The following is a 22,205-nucleotide window of genomic DNA, read 5'->3' on the forward strand; positions in this document are numbered from 1 at the left end:
TTCCACCCCGGGGTAGAACGGGGTACAACTTGTATATTCCATGTAAATTGTAGTGGTCAGCGTAACAATGGGCACTAATTACCTATTGTTCCTCGTCTGCGGCCACCGGTGTACATAATAAACAAACTACCTTCACTGTACATGTACTTTCTTCTTTGAGCAGGAATTAAATCTTTACGGTCGCACGGAAAAAAAATTATCCGGTAATATTCAATTTGTTGACGAATAAAATTGAAAATTGAAAAAAAAACTAAATAGCAAAATAGGACATTGCAGTACTAAAATAATAAAAAGAAATGAAGTTATATACATATACATTGTACAGACTTAATATTCAATAATTATTTTAATTCACATAAATCTATCTTTGCTCAGTATTTAATTTTATTTGTTAGTTTTATGCATATTTCTTGACATGCTTGAGATAAATTTAAAAGAAAATCCCGGGGAGGGGGCTACATGTATTTTCAATTTTGAATCTCGGTTAACGATGGTTTGGGACCCGTGAAACGGAGACGAGAAATTGATACGGAACATTTGACTTCATCTTATAATTAAAACATTATACAAAATGTACATATAAATTAAAAAAAAATAGATGGTTTAGTGAAAGCAATTATTGAAATTATATTAGCATTAACTGTTTACAATTCAGAAACAGGGAATTAAACTCCACATCGCTCAGAATCCGTGAAAAAAAAATCTTTTATGAATTTTGAATGACAGTAACATGACGTTGTTTATCGCACTCATGAATAAATGTTATAGTTCTGAATTTGGTATCGTTCATTGATTCTCTAAAATAATTTTATTCATGTATATAAAAAATATGTAATAAGTAATTATAACATGTATGACTTATTAAACATAAAACTAAAGAATCAACCTTGCGCGTATCAGTTTTAAGTTAACAGTATTTCACCCACCCCCCTTTTGTGCTACAATAACATGAATCGGTAGGCGCCCAGCCTGTACTGTTCGATTATACAAAGGTCTCCGACAAGGAGAAAATGGAATAAAAAGCATTATAATCTCTATACAAAACTATTTCTAATTTTACAAAATTCATGTCGCACGATACACAGAATGTACTAATCCCAGCAGGCACGCAACGTTGTTTCAACGTTGAAAGTAGGTGGAATATAAGTTGCAACGTTGGGCAACTATAGTTCAACGTTGTTTCAACGTTGAGGTTTCAACGTTGAATCCTCAACCTTTTTACAACGTTGAAACAACGTTGTAGATGCAACATATTTTCAACGTTGAATATTCGTCGATATTTCAACGTTGAAACAACGTTGAAGATTCACCATATTTTCAACGTTGAATCCTTAACCTTTTTACAACGTTGAAACAACGTTGAAGATGCAACATATTTTCAACGTTGAATGTTCGTCGATATTTCAACGTTGAAACAACGTTGAAGATTCACCATATTTTCAACGTTGAATCCTTAACCTTTTTACAACGTTGAAACAACATTGAAGATGCAACATATTTTCAACGTTGAATGTTCGTCGATATTTCAACGTTGAAACAACGTTGAAGAGTCACCATATTTTCAACGTTGAATGTTTGGTGTTATTTCAATGTTGAAACAAAGTTGAAGCTGCAGTATATTTTCAACGTAGAATGTTCGTCGATATTTCAACGTTGAAACAACTTTGAAGATTCAACATATTTTCAACGTTTAATATTTGCTGTTATTTTAAGGTTGAAGCAATATTAAAATGCAGCACAGGCACGTAGCAACAGGGGGGACCATCTCCCCCTTCTTTTTTTCCAAAGACCTTTTCACTATTTGAAATGTTAATTTAAAGGCCGGTCCCCCCTCCCCATTTTTTGTTGTAGAATAGTCAAATAAGGGTTTTGTAGTAGTGTATGAATAAAATTTGGTACTGAAAGAAGTTGGAACCTACCCCCCCCCCCCCCGAAATAGGATTTTCGAGTTTGGAGAATTTTCACGTCCTTGCAGCATATTTTCAACTTTGAATGTTCGTTGATATTTCAACGTTGAAACAACGTCGAGGATGCAACATATTTTCAACGTTGAAAAGTGAGGGAAATTTAATGTTGAAACAACGGGTAATGAGCACCTTATTTTTCAAGGTCAAAATTGTAAGGGTTATTGAACGCTAAATCAATGTAATCTTTTGCTATATATATGCATTGTTAGAAAATATCATGATTATTCACAACAAATGAAATGTATTATGAATTAATTTTAAATTTCATTCAAAAGAATTGTGCTTACAGTACTGTAATGAATTAAATGTTTAATATGAGTTAATATGAAGTATGACATCTACATTCAACTCTTCACTGTAATTGCATGTTTCAAAAAAGTTAATTTGTAAATTAATTGTGAATGCAGTGTTTTTGCATAAATGAAAAAAAGAAACTTTTTAATGCTTAATATAAGCTTTTTTTAAAATAATGACATCTTTATCTAATACTTCATTGTAATTCCATGTTACTGTAGAATTAATAAAAGTAATAATTTATTCCAAATTAATGTAATCTAATTAAAATTAGACTTAGATCTGCGCCGTATACTCTGCACAGAATGTATACGGGGCGGATCTAAGAAGTCTGATTTTTATTAGATTGTGCTTTTGTTGCATTTATGAAAGAACAAAAGTAAACTGTATTAGATATACATGTATAACTATAATCTTTCTTATCACATATAAAAACATTAAAATAAACACGTTAAAAAAGAGTTTAACAATTTACACACTAACAATTGACCCCGGTCAGTTTACATTAATTAAGATCCACTCCCCAAATTTATCTTCAAGGCTTCAGATAAGGAGTGGTTCTAGCTTAGCTGGTAGTTTCAGTGTCATGATAACCTTGTTATGTAATTTTCTTGCTGGGCAGCGATACAGAGTAGTTGTTTGCAGCAGCTTATCTAGGTCAAATTTTGAATTCAACTGATGGACAAGAATTGCGCGTCATCTTGCTGTTCATATATAATGTATTTTACAAGCCATGCACAAGGATTAAGGCTGGATTATCAACTTCTGCTCAGTAAGTACAATTTCCTTTTCATGGATTTAGAAGAAATTTTAGATTTTCTAGTACCCATACATCATTTTATTCTTGTTTTGTAAGCATATTGGAAATCTGCGTGCAAAACTTTAATACTTTGCAATTGCCAATTCCTTTATCCTTACAACTTATTTTGAATGGAGACAATATATAACCTTACTTACAACCAAAATATTGCAGTACTTAAACTTGTTCTTGAATTTATTATATCTTCAAAGAGATTTGCATGATATTTTTCTCTTCTATTTTTTTTTTAATTGAACCAACATCTATTTACTTTCACATTTATACACTGCAAACATATATTGTATCATCAGCTCACTTATAATTAATTTTCTTCTATTTATTTTGTCTTATTTTATAAATTTCTTTTGAATATACACATGTGTATATATTTATTTTTTTCAATGATACCTGTATGTAACTAATATTTACCTGTACTTGTATTTAACCTTGCATTAAGGGGAGGACTAATATATATAGGCAGTGTCTACTGTCCAATCCTATTATGATTATACATAATAAAATATTGTTTAAATTAATCTGTGTGAAATGCACATCCATAGTTCGTGTATTTATGTGTTTTGTTGATATTCATTTGCACATGAAATTAAAATATAATATACAATTTAATTGCAGTTGGCCATAAGATTTCATCAACCACTGGATTTTGAGACGTAATTGATGCCATGATTGTATCACATCCTTCGCCCGTGAAAATTACAAAGGAATGCAACATTTTGTATGTACACCTCCATTTTTTTTTTTTTTTTTTTTTTTTTTTTTTTTTTTTTTTACATTTTTCTTCAGTAATAATTATTTATAGTCATACTGTTATGAATTTTAACACGACGACAAATATAATTCTTTTCATTAATTCCAAGAATAAGAACATGTACTTTTGTCTCTCTTTTTTTTTTTTTTTTTTTTTTTTTTTTTTTTTTTAAATTATTCATGTATATTTTTATCATTTGAAATAACATGTTTTCAAATAAATGACTTTCACATCATTATCTCTTTTGTTAATAGGCTTTGAAACAGAGGATGGAGCTTCCTGTTCATTTCTTTCCGACCGACGAGTCATTCTGTGGGACTTACATGTAACTTTGCGCGTGATTTAAAATCAATGGATCCGCCACTTCGTGGAACTTAGTTTTAGACAGATGCATGATATGATGAACCTGGATATGTTTACTGTGACCCCCTTTTCACTAGGAAGATAAATTTTGTTAAACAGTGATTTTTGAGATTCGATGATTGGATCCTGGATTTATGTTTATTTTCTAAAATGCAGTTTAAAATAAATTCACTTAGAATCTTAATACAGAATTAAAACTTACATATTTCGCAACTTGAATAAAAACTTTTATTAGAATGTGAAATGTATTTGTTTATAAAGCAAAACTCAATATGAATTCAACGTGATTTCAACCAAATATCAACATTTGTACAACCAAAAAATTTCAACCAAATGTCAACCTAATTTCAAGCAATGTTCAACCTTTTTTCAATGTTGATATTTGACGTTGAAACAACGTTGAAGTTTCAACGTTGCCTCAACTTTCATTTGCAACCAAAATTCAACTATACATCAACCAAAGTTCAAGCCATTTTCAACGTCTATTCAACGTTGAAAATTGACGTTGAAACAACGTTGATGTCCCAACGTTGCCTCAACTTTCATATGCAACCAAAATTCAACGTTGATTCAACGTTGAAGTGCAACGTTGATTCAACGTTGAATCAACGTTGAAATGCCTGCTGGGAATAATTGACCCGATTCTCAAAACGAAAGTAGAACTTTTACACGTGGTTGACATGTGTGTTGCAGAACAGCAATTTAGCTAGACGGCATTAATGGACGAAAGTAACTTCAAGATTTGTTTTATTTTATTTTGTTTTTTTTTTAACTGACTGACCGCGTTTAACATGTATAAGCAGTTATTTATTGATCTCCCTGATACTGGCGTATGTCCATAGACCTAACGCAGATTTATGTACCATTAACAAAGAATTAAAGAAAGACGTGTATTTCATTGATTGAAAATCACACTGCATAAGATTTATACTGTACTGATGGCTTAACAATTAAAATTTAAAAAAAAAAACGAAAAATAGAAAGCGTCGATACACACAATGATATCAAATTCGCATCGAGGACTTTATCAGAGAACTAGAGCGCACTGGCTATTATGTATATAAAAGAGATTATTCTACAAATTAAAGATGTTTTATTTTTATTATTTAAACCTGTTACATTCTTCAATATAAGGACATAGTGTACACAACATAAAATCAGAATAGATTTTTTGTGAGATATATTTAACACTGGCTAAAGTGTCTTCTTAAAATGAGAGTTGTATGTAAATAGAGGTGGGGGGGGGGGGGGTCTCAACTTATAGAGCTCATACATGTTCAGTTCTCCACACGAAAAAATAAATTGACAATAACAACCATTGACTATATTAAAGATGTCCTCTAAAAGCTTTTGATGACAATACAAATACACGTGGAAATATGAGATGGGATTTTTTTTAACCTTTAAAAATAAAAACTTGTTTTAAAAAGTACTTGGGGAGAAAAACCACTGCAATAACAACACAATTATTATTTTCCGCAGATATTGAAAACTTTGTGAAAGGAGAAATATAAAGGTAAAGAAAAACACAAACATTTATGATCTAATTTTAACATTATGATGTAAAAATGATTATAATAAAATTAATACATGAAATAAGAAAAAAAAAATAAATGTAACTTTTTTTCCTAGAATAATTTTTTTTTGTTAGAATACTGTAATGAATTTGTTGATAAAATACTTTCTTTAAAACAAATAATCATTTCTTAGGCTATTTTAGTCCCTTCCCAGCTTAAGAACAAAGACCACAGTAATTATCAGTAAATCTCAGCATCGACAGCACATCAACAGTATTTATCAGTTTTTATCAGACTCCACAGTAAAGACGACAGTAATTATCAGTATTTATCAGAAACAACTAAAATTATCAACAACGACAGTAATAATAACAGTAAATATCAGTATTTATCAGCAAGAACAGCACCGTATCAGTAATTATCAGTAAAATTTGGGATTCTCAGCACTTTTTTCGTCCAGTAGTGAATGCGCTTCATTAGTATGTGAGTCCCCCTTTCTTAAAACATTTTTGTCGGTCTATAAGACAATTATATCAAACATGATAGTCTTGGATCCTCACGTGACAATTGACCATGGCGGTCATGCTTTGCTAGTAGGAAGAAAATAGATCAAAATCAGAGTTAAGAGTATCAAAGTGCCAAAAAAAAGAGCGGACATCTTACTAATAACATTGAGCTGGACCTTTTGAAACTTTTTTGTGTAAGTAACTGCGTATTTTGGAGTTTTTGTAAATTACTGTGTATATTACTGCGTATGAAATATGTCTAGTCGTGAGTTGAAATCACAAAAAAGAAAGCCAGAGTCTAAGGGGGGCGAAAAAATGCCGTTCCCCTCTGCTAACTTTGGGCCTTTAAACCCATTTAGTGTACCGTTCGCTCCTTGCCCTGAGCAAATAACGGATCCGTTCAAAACTTTAGCAAGTTTGTCACAAGCCGTGGGTGATATTAAGGCTGATCTATGGGAACAGGATGGGTTTGAAGACAAGATACAATTCATTGCAAAACAACAAGAAGACAGTATAGCGGAGATAGACAGTCTAAAATCTGAAAATGCATCCCTACGTAAGGATATTGAAATGCTAAAATCTGTTGTAATCAGACTTGAAAGAAGAGTCACAGAACAAGAAAAGGAAATTATTGATCTAAAGGGACGATCCATGAAAAACAATATCCTTATACATAACCTGGAAGAAGAAGAAGGAGAAGATCTATTCAGCAAAATTCCCCGCCTGCTTCATGAAAATCTAGAAATAGAAGGAATAGAGTTTGCTAATATCCATAGGAATGCGGGTGACAGAAGGCAAGGAGGTAAGCCCCGAACTATAACAGGCCGGTTGGTGAGATTTGAGAATAAAGATCGTATATTGAAGCAGCAGAGAAAAAAGAAAGATGAAGGTGTTCAACTACCGTTCTACATCACACCTCAGTCACCCGTTCAAGTAAATGAAACGCGTAAAAAGCTGGTGGAACTAAATAGTAAATATTGGAGTGAAAATATCAAAACGAGAGTTGTTGGAGACAAGCTTGTTTTTTCCCAATGGGTCTGTTTACCGAGATAAAGTAAATACACCAAAAGCAGAAGAAATTTTACAAATTGACCAGAAAGAACAGCAGAAGCTAGAGGAAATCGAAGTTAAACGCTCCAACACTCTCTCAGAATCAGGAAATCAAATTAGCGCAGCTGCAGTTGAGGTAGAGACATATGCAAAAGTTCGGAACTTCTATAGGAAAATTTCCATGGATCCAGTTTATGGGCGTGCCAATCACAATATACTGGTATACCGTTTTAAAGACAATTCTGGGACTATACATGACGGATACTGTGATGACGGCGAATTTGGAGCTGGAAGGAAAATGCTTAAAATTCTGCAAGATCAAAACTTGACAAATGTGTCCGTTGTGATATCGCGCATGATGGGAAAGCATCTTGGTCCGAAACGCTTCGATATAATGGAGAAAGCGTTATTTGACGCCCTCAAAGAACTTTTGTAGACTAAAAGTGTGTTCAGGTGTCCGCAATACATTTTTTTTTTAAACAGTTTGTTGTAGAACTAGTTTTTGCATTTTCTTTTTCCCGGATTGAGCAATTCTGCTCTGAATCCGTTTCTTATTTATAGTGTAAATTTCGGGAAAAATAGGTTTATGTTCGTTCCTGATTCTTCAATTACCGACCATAGAAGTGTTTCCGGTATTAAACTGGCACTGAACTTTTAAAGGTAAACAAATAAAAATAAATACTCTGATTATCGATCTTTAAAACTCTTTCAACTATGCATTTGCAACTTTGTTTCGTACAGGTACATACTTTTTTCTTTCTTTTCTTTTTGTTTTGTTTATACAGTCTTTTTTCTTTTTTGTTTACATTTGTGAGTGAATGTGTGTTTATGAGAGAATACAATAGTCATGTAGTTGAATATTTCGTTTGGAGGCTGCCTAAGTTTTACAGATCAGTTTTCGTTGATGAGTGATAATATAAAAATTGTAACGGTGAACTGCCAAGGTCTAGCGACTACTCAGAAACGACAGGATGTCCTTAACTATTATAGAAAAAAGTGTAACTCTATTTTATGTCTGCAAGATACACATTTTACCTATGAAACTGAACCATTTGTAGAAGCTCAGTGGGGTTATAAGTGCTATTTTAGTTCATATAAATCTAATTCACGAGGAGTAAGTATTCTTTTTAACAACAATTTTGAATTTAAAATCCACAGAGATAAGAGAGATAAGGAAGGAAATTTAATTGCTCTTGATATTACCATTGAAGACAATAGGTTAACCCTGGTAAATGTATATGGACCAAATACTGACTCTCCGGAATTTTATGAAAAGATTCGAGATATTTTTCTAGAATTTGACAACGAATATTTTGTACTATGCGGTGATTTAAATCTTGCTCTTAATCCAGAAATAGATACATATAATTATGCAAATGTTAATAATCCAATGGCTCGCGAAAAATTGATAGAAGTTATGGAAGATTTACAAATGATTGATTATTACAGGATTTTAAATCCAGAAAAGAAAGTGTTCACATGGAGGAAAAAAAAACCCTGTCAAACAAGGCCGTTTAGATTATATTTTAATATCTGAAGGTCTATCTAATGTTGTTGAAGAATTCACTGTTAAACCAGGGTACAGGTCTGATCATTCTATTGTTGTTTTAGAATTAAAATTCAATCCCTTCATTAAAGGTCGTGGTCTATGGAAGTTTAATAATAGTTTACTGAATGACAAGGTATATGTTGAAAAAGTGAAGCAAACTATAGAAAGGGTTAGGGGTCAATATTTACAAAACATAAATGACATTGAAAGAAATGCTATTCTTGTTGAAAGTATGGATGACCGTTTATTCCTTGAAATTCTTCTTATGGAAATACGGGGAATAACTATTTCTTATTCTTCATTTAAGAAAAATGAGAGAGAGAGGTTAGAAAAATCCATATTAGGAGAAATAGAAAGATTGGAAACAAATAATGATAATAATAATAATACAGATATTTTGGAAGATAAAAAAGCTACCCTTGAAAATTTAAGAAAAGTTAAAATGCAAGGCCATTTAATCAGATCACGTGCTCGGTGGGTAGAAGAGGGTGAAAAACCAACAAAATATTTTTGCAATTTAGAATCAAGAAACTATATTAATAAAATTATTAAAAGGGTTGAGATAGATGAACAACATACTGTTTATGATCAATTTGAAATTTTAAACCAAGTTAAATCTTTCTTTGAAGATCTGTATTCAAATAAAGAGTCAGAATGTATTGATATGGATTTAACTGATATTATTGATCCAGCTGAAGTTAAAAAACTTGACGAGATGACTTCTAATAGTCTTGAGAATGATATAGAAGAAAGTGAAGTTTTAGATGTACTTAAGAATATGAAAAATAATAAGTCACCAGGAAGTGATGGTTTTACTGCTGAGTTTTTCAAATTCTTTTGGATAGATTTGAAATGTTATATTTTAAATGCAATTAATTGTATTTTTTCAAAAAAAGAACTTCCAATTTCTCAAAGACTTGGGATTATCTCCTGTATACCCAAAGGTGATAAACCAAGACAGTTTTTAAAAAATTGGTGTCCAATTACTTTATTAAATGTCTTGTATAAACTTATATCTGGATGTTTAAGTTGTAGAATAAAGTCTACTCTAGAATTTCTTATTTCTGATACACAAACAGGTTTCATTAAAGGTAGATATATAGGGGGAAATACCAGATTTATTTATGACTTAATGTCTTACACAGAGTTAAATAATATTCCTGGTCTGTTAATGCTAATTGATTTTGAGAAAGCATTTGACTCAATTTCATGGCCCTTTCTGTATAAAGTTTTAAAGTATTTTGGTTTTGGAAAGAACATTATCGACTGGATTAAGATCCTAAATACAAATTTTAAAGTTTCAGTTTTACAATGTGGATTTTTATCAGAACAATTTTCTATTCAAAGAGGTTGTAGGCAAGGAGATCCTGTTGCTCCCTATTTGTTTCTCCTTTGTGCTGAAATTTTGGCTATTCTCATAAAACAAAACAGAGATATAAAAGGTATAATAGTAAATGAAAAAGAACACAAAATCTCTCAATATGCAGATGATACCTTGCTTGCCCTTGATGGTTCACCAAAATCTTTGTTTGCTGCTCTTGATACATTGGATTTATTTTCACAAATATCCGGTTTAAAGATAAACAGTTCAAAGACAAAAATTATTTGGATTGGCTCAAAAAAATTTTCAAGTCAAGTTTATCATCATTCAAGATGGAAACTAGATTGGGGATCCACAACTTTTAATTTGCTTGGTATAACTTTTTCTGTAGAGCTAGAAAATATTATTGACATAAATTATAAACTTATTTTACCAAAAATTAAATCAATGATACAACAATGGAAAAGACGAATACTTACACCTATTGGTCGCGTCACCGTTGTAAAAACGCTCATTTTACCAAAACTTACTCATTTATTTATTTCCCTTCCTACCCCTAGCTATGATAAAATATCTTTATTGTGTAAAGACCTTTTTGAATTCATATGGAAATCAAAAATTGATAGAGTTAAAAGAGATATAGTCACTCAAGATTATTTATCTGGAGGATTAAAGATGTTAAATGTTGATTACTTCATAAAATCATTGAAATGTACATGGGTCAAAAGATTGGTAACAGAAAGTAATAAGCCATGGCTAGACATATTTTTTGGAATTAATGGTAATGATGCTGTAAACAAATTTATGGATTTTGGTGATGCTTTTATTTTAAATAGTCTAATACCTCAAAACAATATTTTCTGGTTTGATGTTTTTACTTCATGGTTACATGTTCTGAAGAATGTAGATCAGGATGTTCATATTGAATACAAGGCTTGTAATATTCCAATATGGTATAATTCAAATATTAAGGTAGATAATAAGAGTATTTTTATAGAAAATTGGTATAAAAGTGGAGTTAAAAATATTGGAGATTTTTTGTCAGAAGATTGTAAATTTTTATCAAAATCTGCCTTCCAAGAAAAATTCAGTATTTCCAATGTAAGCTTAATGCAGTATAATAGCACAGTTTCTGCCATTTCTAAATTTTTAAAGAATATGTCAATAGATAGACTGAGTTTGAAAAAACATTTTCAACCTAATTTACCTTTTTATTTTGAAAATATTTTTCACTATGAAAAATGTACAAAGAAAATTTACAATTATATAAACAAAAATGATATAATTCCTACAGCAATTCCAAAGTGGAATCAAGACTTATCTCCCTATGGAGTGGCAGATATTTGCATTAAAGATGTTTTTAAGGTTTGTTTTAAGACTACCTCCGATTCTTCTGTACAGTGGCTACAATATAGAATTCTACATAGGATCCTCCCTGTAGATTCTTATCTTAAGAAAATTAATATAAAATCTACTGACATTTGTAAGTTCTGTGCTCAGGAAACTGAAACTTTACTGCATGTATTTGTCAGTTGTGATCATATTGTATCTTTATGGAGGAACTTGAGTTTACATATATACAGAACAATTTCAAAAAGAGTTGGATTCAATGTCAAAAATATTATCCTAGGTGAATTACCACTTACTAAGGACAACAGAATTGAAAACTTTATGATACTATATACAAAACAATATATTTTTTCATGTTTACTACAACCAAAAATACCTTCATTTACTGGTTTACTGAATTATTTGAAAATGAAACACAATATTGAAAGATGTATGTCTATTAGTAACTCAAAACTGTTTTATTTTGAAGAACAATGGATTTTGTGGAAAAATATTTTTGAACAAATGTAAGATAATTTGACAAGTTTTTTGATATTTAGTTTATGATAGAAACAATTGTTGATAAGCTGATTACTATGAAGCAACCTCCATATTAATTTAAAAGGCAAATAGATGTATGAATGGGTGTGTGAGTGCTAAATATCCATTGTAATTTTGCTGCTAATTTAACTTGATTTTGTATGTTATACAATGGATAATAAAAAAAAAACAAAAAAAACATGATAGTCTTATCCTTTTGTTTTATGATGTTTTATTTGATCGATCTCAACCTTGCTGATTACAAACGTAAATTGAATATATTGAAAATATTATGAGCGAAGTTTTACCAAGAATACAGGCACCCCAAGATGTAATAAATTATCTCTTTACAGGCCAAGCAAAGCTTATGATTTGAATATTTTTCTTTCAGAGTTCAAAGACGAAAGTCTCCAGCCCAAATGTATTTACGCAAAAAGTATAATTTTATAAATAGATACCGGATTTGAAAAAAAAAATACCGAAAAAACAAATGTATAGGTTTTTTCAAGTATAATGCAGCTAACGGCTCAGACTATCCATAATTCCGAAAAATCAAGAATCATTATTTACAGAATCTAACGAATTTAAAATCCTTTTAACATCGCTCTGGTTTATTTAGGAAGACAAAAACATAACAGTATAAGTGAAGATAATTCCTTGTTTAAAATACAATACATGATAAATGCCTGAGCAGAAATGTCATGTTTTTTTTTGTTGATCGTGATGAACAAAACAAAACGGCGGCATAATCTCCTTTACCCCTTAGGACACCTTACAGGGAAAGACGGGAAAAAGGAACACTGAAAAGATAAACAACAACATTTATTTAAATTTTTATTATCTTCTGTGGTGTGAAAAATATGCCTTGTTTCGTTAGCCAATCATGAATATCTCGAAAACAATTTCAGAGCATAACAAGAAGGAAATATATGATCTTAAATATATTTTTCAAGGCGACAGGAACAAGTAATATAGAATGCTGATTTAAGGGACAAGAGTGAAATGAGCGCCAGTGGAATTCTTTTGTAGTCCAAAACTATTACCAAAAAGAAAAATCTTACATTTGTTACTGCGGATATTTTTATTTTGATGATAATAAATACACTTGTAAAAGGAATATAAGCAAGGCATAACTGCAGCAGTAAGTGTCTATGAGTAGTAATGTCATCCATATTATAAACACCTTTCCTCGTGATTATTATTATTGTTTGGAAAAAAACAAGGGGAAAATCTGATACATTAAAATCTTACTGTGAAGCCAAGGAGATTGTCTTGAAGTAAAATTAAAAATGTCCTTGGTTGTTTTTTTTTTTTTTTTTTTTTTTTTTTTTTTTTTTTTAATGAGTTCTTCCAAATTTAAAGATCGTAAGAAGGGAATATTAATTATTTGATTGGCCACGAAAATAGCGAGAAGAATAAACCAGAAATGACGATCGACCATTAATGAAGGTTTGTAACATCGACACTCTTTCCCGCTTTAATTCAACTCAGTTAACACTTAGGCAAAATATAACTGACAAGAAAAATCCTTATATGCCATTTTGTAAGTACTTTTTTACTCAAAATACGGATACAATAAACTGAATTTTAGATAAATATGCTTTCGTCAGTCATTTAACACCACACATTTCCTTTTTTATTGTTATTCTTTGAATACATAGGTAAGTTACTTGTACAATTGTGTTTTCTACATTAAAATTAATTATCTATCGGACGTGTTTAAAATTTCTCGGACTTCTTTAACCCCCCCCCCTTTTAAAAGATTCCTGCAATGGGAAGTATTTTCTTTCATCTGGAATCTGGAAATATCAAATTAAATGTCCAAATTACTAAATGGCAATATTTTGTTATAATACTACGGTATTGATAAAACCCACATTAATACTGCCTCCAAAGAAAAAAAAATGCGACAAGGTTAAAAAAAAATCATGATTTTCTTTTTAATTATAAATTTTTACACAAAACGGAGTTTATTTTCAGATTCAATTATTTTATAACCTGATTAGAGCGTCTGCTCTAGAGTCGCGGAGTAAGGAGTTGATCCTTACGTCGCGGGTTCGAATCCCACTGCAGGACGTGGAGACCGGTCCTTCGGATGAGACCGTATAAATCGAGGTCCCGTGTTGCAGTAGGTGCTGGCACGAAAAGAACCAGGGTTAGATTCATTGGATCACTATCTGGATGATTTATTTTTTGCTGGGAGATTAGGAACAAACAATTGTAAAAAAAAATAAAAACTAACGTCAGAGTTTATAAATATGTATACCGAACCCGGCACTCCATTAGCAGAGGAAAAGATCATTAGCCCTGTTTCTGTACTTATATTTCTAGGATTAGAAATTGATACCATTAATATATTAATTAGGATCCCTCAGACAAAAGTGGATATTCTAAAACAAATTATACATGACCTTTTGGCAAGGAAATTAGTTTTATTGAAAAAACTAGAATCATTAGTAGGCATGTTAAATTTCTTTGGAAAAGCAATAAGGTCCAGTAGGGCATTCATTCGTAGGTTTTACGATGCTATGAGTGGTGTCTCAGAAGCTCATCATCATGTAAGGTTATCAGTTGAGTTGAAGAAGGATTTATATATGTGGTCTAAGTTTTTAGAGGAGTTCAATGGGTCCGTTCAGTGTCCATTAGTACGGCAAAGGACTGATATTCTTAGAGATATGACATTTCTAGAGTTAGGGCCCCTGGTATTAGCAATTAGTTTATGGGGTCATGACCTCAAGTGCAAAAAGGTTTTGTTTCACATTGACAAACTTGCTTTAGTCAGTATAGGAAATAAACAAGTTTCAAAGTCAAAGAGAGTAATGAAGCTAGTTAGGCAATTGGTATTAATGCTTATGGAATGTAATTGTATTTTTAAAGCTAAACACATTATTAGTAGTACAAATAGTTTTGCTGATTCTATTTCTCGCAAGCAGTGGTGACGGTTCAGGAAATTAGTTCCAGAAGCAAGGGAAAGTCCAGAACCCATTCCAATCAATTTTCTTCAGATGATTTACAGTTGCAAGTAGAAAAACTATTGAATGCCTCCTTATCAAAGAATACAAAGTTAGCATACAATACTGGAATAACTGCATTTCGAAAATTTAGGGATGAATTTAGCTTTTCAAATATTTGGCCTCCACCCCCAGAGCATGCTGTTCAATTTATAGCATATTTATCTCTGAAGAAGTTTACTTCATCAACTGCTAGATTGTATCTATCAACAATAAGTTTTGAGTGCAAGTCCAGAGGTCTAGTTGATATCACAAAGAATTTTTTTGGTTTGTAAGATGTTAGAAGGCATGAAGAGATTATCAGTTAAGAAAGATCCAAGACTTCCAATTACCCCCTCTATACTGTGCAAAATAATTTAAATCTTACATCAGTCTGTACAAAATTGTACGAGACTCGTCTCTTTCAAGCAGCATACATGTTAGAAATTTTGGGATTTTTGAGAGTTGGGGAATTAACACTGTCAAAGGGCAACAGTTTTGATACTATCATTCACAAGTCAGACATTAAATTTTGTTTTGACAATTCCAAAATGTATTTGACCATAAGGCAATCCAAAAAAGACCAGTATGGGAAAGGGGTTACCATTTACATAGGAAAAAAGCTGGTACTCTCCAATGCCCAGTTAGGTACATGTTAGAGTTTCTGTGTATAAGACCTGCAGTCAATGGACCATTAGTCTGCCATCTTGACCATTGTCCTCTAACCAGATATCAATTCACAGCAATTATGCATAAAGCAATGAATCTTTCTGGGTTTCAGAGCTGTAGCTATAAAGCTCATTCTTTTAGAATGGGGACTGCTACTACTGTTTACCATCAAGGGCGTGATCCAGATTCTATAAGGGAGGCAGGTAGATGGAAATCACAAGTTTATAAGTCTCATATTTGCTGCTCTAATGAGCAACTATGTTTGTAAAATTATGCTTTTCAGGACATTCTACTGTTTGGTGTGTTGGGTCATCCATAGTTAAGCATGCCTTTTAGGCCGTCTTGCTTACGGCCTTGAAACGAGGGGTACACCTAGGATTTGAAAGTTTGGGGATGGATATCTGGTGGCAAGGCTACTCAGGTTCAAAGTTAATTAGTTTAAAGAAAAAAGTGCTGTTCTTATCCAAATGTGAAGATTATCCCGACTTACTCATTCACTGTGGATGGAACCAGACTTAAATTTGTTAAAGCTTATTACAATAATGAAAAAAAGACTTAGCAAAACTATCACAGCTCCTTCCTTATACAAGACTTATTTGGTCCCATATACAGGCACTCGTTAGACATTTCTGTCATGGAACGGGCCCAAAAACGATTGAATAGGGTAGCTGCATGTCAGTTACTGCATCTAGGAGGGGCTTATATCAAGCACCCAGATCCCATTAGGGCAATAGTGTTTTTCTGGCTTGTAATAAGGTGCACCTAAATTCTTTAAGTTATTCTGTATTTTTGAACAACATACAAGGGGGGGGGGGGTTGAATATTTTAACAGTGGGTGTTGGTCAGTATTTCCTGACACCCACTGTTAAGATGGGTGGTTACCATAACATGTTAGGCGTGGGTCAGTTGAATGGGGTTCCCCATGTGTGGGGTGACCTACTTTGAAGTTTTAGGTCATGTGGCATTTGCGCCCATCCATTCAACTGGTATGTCAAGTTTGTGCATCTATCTGTGTTTGATATTCTGAAGACATTGAACTGTGAACATGGGCTTCATATTTCATAATGTAAATACATTAACATGTTTTTTCATTATTTGCAGTCAACCCGGAACAAATTTGTGCTGCTTATTTTGTGCTTCTTGATGCTATATTTGAATTTATTCAAAACTTTTTGTAATTGAAAAACATTAATAAGCTTAAAGGTAAATGACTGTTTGCGGTAAACCTGGAACAGCCAAATAATTGATTTGCTTTGTATTGTGTTGTTGCTTGAATATTGGGTCTGCCCTGCCTGGTGACCCTTTGCTGCATATATTACAACGCCAAACAATGAATGTTTAAATATAAATATTACTGTTTTTCATTTCCTCTATATAAATACCAGAATCAATATAAAATATGATATAGATGCCTTTATCTTATGAGGAAATATTTTGCTCGAGTTTGGAGTACACAGTCGGGTTCGGTATATGCATCCTTTTTTGCATGCGCTTCAAACAGAAAGGTAGCATAAATTTTAAGCTCTTGGACATTTCAAAAAATAATCACAATCCTGCTTAATTTTAAAAAAAATCTCATCCCTCCCTTTCCAATAAGGACAACGATCTTTTGGTAGTTAAATAGGTACTGCTCTTGGTTTTTTACTCGTTATTTCAGAACATCACGATACCCTACAATTATAACATTGTCGTGGCATCTTTGATGGAAGGAAATGAAGTCCAAAGCAACGCATATGAAGGCATTTGCGCCCATCCATTCAACTAATGTGTCAAGTTCGTGCATTTGACTTTGTATGATATTCTGAAGACATTGAACTGTGAACATTGGCTTGATATTTTATAATGTAAATACATTAACATTTTATTTCATTATTCGCGGGCAACCCGAAAAAAAAAATGCTGCTTGAATTTGTGCTGATTATTTTGTGCTTGTTGATGCTATATTTGAATTTATTTAAAACATTTTATAATTAAAAAAAATTAATAACCTTAAAGATACATGACTGTTTGTGGTAAACCTGGAAGAGCCAAATAATTGAGGAAAAATGTAAAGAGTTTGATCAAACCAGCAATTTATATCGCAATTGACAGGATTTCCGTACAGAAAGAGAGCCCATTAAGATGTTTAATTTTTTTCATACTTAACATTGTTTGAGAAATTTACTATCATTTCTTGGTCATTCAATTCGTATTACGACTGAATTAAATAATAGAATGAATATCTACCGAAATGGGAAGTTATGAGGGTCTATTTATTGAAGGTTTTATTTTTAACTATATCTGTCTATTAGTTCACCGAGGAAAGTCTTTAATCCTTAAAACAGTGAAACAAAAACTAAAGGCGAGAAAATATTCGTAAAAAATTGTTCTCAGGTCACATGACACAGAATTGACATCTGTACAACTATGACATTTATATTATTAATTAATTATAAAATTTTGAAAAAAAAAGATTTTTTTTTCTTTTCCAATACTTTTTATCTGATTGTACATTTTTAAGGCATAATTATACAGCTACATATATATATATTAGTTATGTTTCAGTAATTAACAGTAATCTGGGAATCTCATTGATGCATTACTTCTTTACAACACTAATAGCTACCTGATTTGATAAAATACATATAAATTCTAGGAAGACATATATGATATTTTGTTTTCTTTCTACTGAATGAAAATATAAATTTATAGCGCTTCTCAGATTAAACACTGTTGGACAGCAATATGGTGTTTATGATCACAACCTGCAATTATAATAAATACACCTTTAAAAGGAACATAAAAAAATAACTCCAGTAGTAACTGTCAATGATAAGAAATATCCTCCATCTCATTAACACATTTCCTCGTGATATTATGAAAATTGTTTGGAAAAAATAGGAGAAAAATCTAATACATTAAAACCTTACAGTAAAGCCAAGGAGATTGTCTCGAGGTAAAATTAAAAATGTTCTTGGCTTTTATTCATAGTCTTTTTAATAAGTTGTTCCAAATTTGGAGGTCGTAAAAAGGGAAATATTGATTATTTGATTGGCCATGAATTAGTGAGTGATGTAAAACGGAAATGTCAATTATTATGATAGTTAATGACATTAATGAAGGTTTGTAACATCGACACTCTTACCCGCATTTGTTTAACTCAGTTAACACTTGGGCAAAATATAACTGACAAGGAAAATCTGCCTTAAATGCCATTTTGTAAGTTGTTTTACTCAAAATAGGGACGGATATTGAATTTAAATAAGTACGCTTTAATAGGTCATTTAACACAATGATAGGATTTTCATGTTTCCCGTTGTTTTTATTGTGATTCTTCGAATACAGAGGTATGTTACTTATACAATTGCGTTTTCTATGCTAAATTTAATTATATAACGGACGTGTTAAAGATTTCTCGGACTTCTTAATCTTATTTGCACTCTCTCTTAAAAGATTCATACAATGGGAAGTATTTTCTTTCATCTGGAAATATCAAGTTAGATGTCAAAATTATCAAATGGCAATATTGTGTTATAATATTACTGTATTGATAAAAAGTACATTAATACTTCCTCCAAAGAAAATAAAATACCACAGGATATAAAAAATGATTATCCTTTTAATTATAAATTTTATACAAGACAGGGCTTGTTTAAGGTGTGCATTTTTCAGATTTCAATCATTTTATAATATATAGTAATGGATCACATTCCTCGACTATCAGAGGCGGTGTATGTGGGACTGTGTCGTGAAGTAGGGAGTCCTACAGAAGTGAAAATAAGGCGGGAAGTGATGGACACTGAGGAAGTTGTGAGGAAACATCTGTGTATCACGAACAGAAATGCAATAATGAAGAGTGGAAGTAAACGTGAGGGATTCATACTGGGAACTTCAGATACAGATTATATGTTTTGGCCTCCAAAACTCAAAGTAATCTGTGATCACTCTCAGATCAGTCTCTACCGTATCCCACAACACACTGTGATTTTGATGGAGTGTGATGATGTACAACCAGGATTTACCAGACTAAATCTGATTAATTCTTTGAATAATGCAATCATCAGAGCCTCCTGTGTTGTTAAAAATCACAAAAGTTTTATTTCTAGTACATTATTCCGCTTTAACATTTTACAATTAATCCAGGCTAGACATGCCTTCTTCGCTTCATCCATACCTCATGGACCCTGCTCATCCCATATGAAGGTAAAGAACTCTGAAGTAGATTATGTGATGTGCCTTGCATCAGATCACTGGCCGACATTAGCTCTACCTTGGATACAGAGAAGTCGTCAACAGGGTTGGCCATCCGAGTGTGTTCTTTTGGAAATATTAAGCGGAGGATTCCATGTTATTCCTATAGGTAGTACTCCTGAAAGTGAAGAGGAATGGAGAATTTCATTCTCAAGCGCAGAACAAAAACTTGTGTATTCAATGAATCACTGTCAATTCTTGTGTTATGGGCTTTTGAAATTTTTTTTAAAAGAAGTTATTAATTTTCAAACTAATGACCCAGTTCTTTGTTCATACTTCATGAAAACAACTGTGTTTTGGGTAATTCAGAGTAATAATTCTTCGACTTGGAAGCCAGAGGACTTATTATCTTATTTCTGGAAATGCTTTAAATTATTGATATATTGGGTAGGTATTGGAGAATGTCCAAATTTTTTTATTCCACAAAACAACATGTTTAGAGTTAAAGTCAATGGTTCTGTACAAACATCATTGTTCAGTCAGTTGTATAATTTGTATTGCAAGGGTATATCATGTTTACTATTGAGTCAAACTCTGAGATCTTACTTCTACAAGGCCGTTTTAAACAGAACCTTAAGAGTCAATATAGACGAGAGTACTATCATAACTGGCCCCGAGTTAGATATCAGTTTCTTTAACGAATTAGGAGGATTAAGATCCTGGGGTTTGGAGGAATACATAATTTGCGTGAATCAAATAGAGAGATTGATAAAAGAAAGGTTGACACCGTATCAGGCAATTACACTGCAATGTATAACATCGAGTATGTTAAGGAAAACTGCCTTATTGATACAGAACAGCATATATGCAGATAAAAATCGTACTGTTTATTGCAATTCCAGTAAAGTATCTGCAATGTTAAAATTTTCATGCACAAAAGGTTTTGTGTCGGACATTTTGTTTCTTGCTATGTACTTCTACAGAACACTAAGGTATGAACATTCACTCAGTATTTTACAGAAAGCACAGAGAAAAATGTCAGTCCCTTTTACTGTGTATAGAGATAATGTAAATATAGACATGTACGAACACTACACGACAGGGATGTCTCTGGATAATAAATTCAGGAGAGCTGTAGTGGTTGACATTGGATTGGTATATGAGCTAATTTACATTGATGAACTAGTGTTAGAGCAGAAGATCAGTAACAAGAATGGGATCCCTATATTATTTATCCCGCCTCTTGTGATGTTACACATGTTGTTTATACTGAATCACCATAGACTGGGTGACGCAATCAGGTCACAACAATCCCTACGAAATCTGCACACTTTGCTGTTCTATGATGACTGGATTTATGTACCTATTCTGACAAGAGATATTTCCTGGCAAATACTGGGTATCTGTCAACAAATTACTGGAGACTATTTGGGATCTCTACAGTCGTATCAATATTCATTACAACAAGAACCATTTAACAGGATCCAGGAAGCAACTCTGTTAAGAATGAACACACTTCCTCATTCAGCTATGTAATACAGTTTTGTGTTAAATTGCCCATTGTTTGTTGATTTCATCATTTTTGTCATATGAAAACAGTTAGTGCAAGTTTTGGCTTTTTTATTGCTTAATCTGTATTTTCAAGTGGTTGATTTTTAAAACCTTGAACCTACTTTCGTATTTATTGTTTCTTCTGAAATCATTATTACTTGTACTTACTGCATACTTTTATTACGGATTTTCTACACCTTATACTGTAAAGCATTGTAAACGATTTTTAGAAGAAAAAAAAATTTGACGTTGGTTTCAATTTGTCCCATATATAAATAGGGTAGTATCAGTTTATTAATTGTATTTTTCTAAAGAAACTTACGATATAATGTACTCATATATGCATTCAAAAACTATTAAAAATGAAACAAATAATTAACAACCACAAAGGATCCAAATAAATACGGTAGTTTTTTCGGAAAATTTAGAACTTGCAGATGTAGTACACTGGATTTTTGTAAGGTAAGTTTGAATGTCTAAAAAAATTTCAAGTTGGATGATCAATTTGTATTACACACGTATCTATATAAATGTGAGGTACCCGTTAAAGATTCTTTTCTACTCTATATAAGATTCTATGTAAGATTCTTTTTTACTCTATGTAATTTATTTAAACCATTCGAAAGTACGGTATAACTTATTATGAATACTTAAATATAGAGAGAAGATCAGCAATAAAATAATGCATAACTGTATATTATGTAAAGTACAAACAAATTGAAATTTGTATATGTTTAATAATTATAAATATGCCATCACTGAAATACATTCAATGTATTTCCTATTGTATAAGTTTTAAAGGTATATTAATAAATGTTGCT

At 31.9% G+C, this 22,205-nt stretch overlaps 1 protein-coding gene across 1 annotated transcript; it reads left to right on the forward strand.

Annotated features, from left to right (window-relative positions):
- The first annotated feature begins 6,530 nt into the window (after positions 1-6,530).
- Positions 6,531-7,701, forward strand: LOC133198374 (protein IMPACT homolog). The gene is made up of 2 exons (XM_061334471.1): positions 6,531-7,148; positions 7,312-7,701. Exons 1-2 carry the CDS (start codon positions 6,531-6,533, stop codon positions 7,699-7,701), a joined length of 1,008 nt encoding a protein of 335 aa, XP_061190455.1.
- Positions 7,702-22,205: the final 14,504 nt, after the last annotated feature.

The sequence above is a fragment of the Saccostrea echinata genome, unplaced genomic scaffold, assembly GCF_033153115.1.
Source record: "Saccostrea echinata isolate AGI-Se365-2 ecotype Australia unplaced genomic scaffold, CSIRO_AGI_Sech_v1 ptg000033l, whole genome shotgun sequence".
Taxonomy (NCBI): domain Eukaryota; kingdom Metazoa; phylum Mollusca; class Bivalvia; order Ostreida; family Ostreidae; genus Saccostrea; species Saccostrea echinata.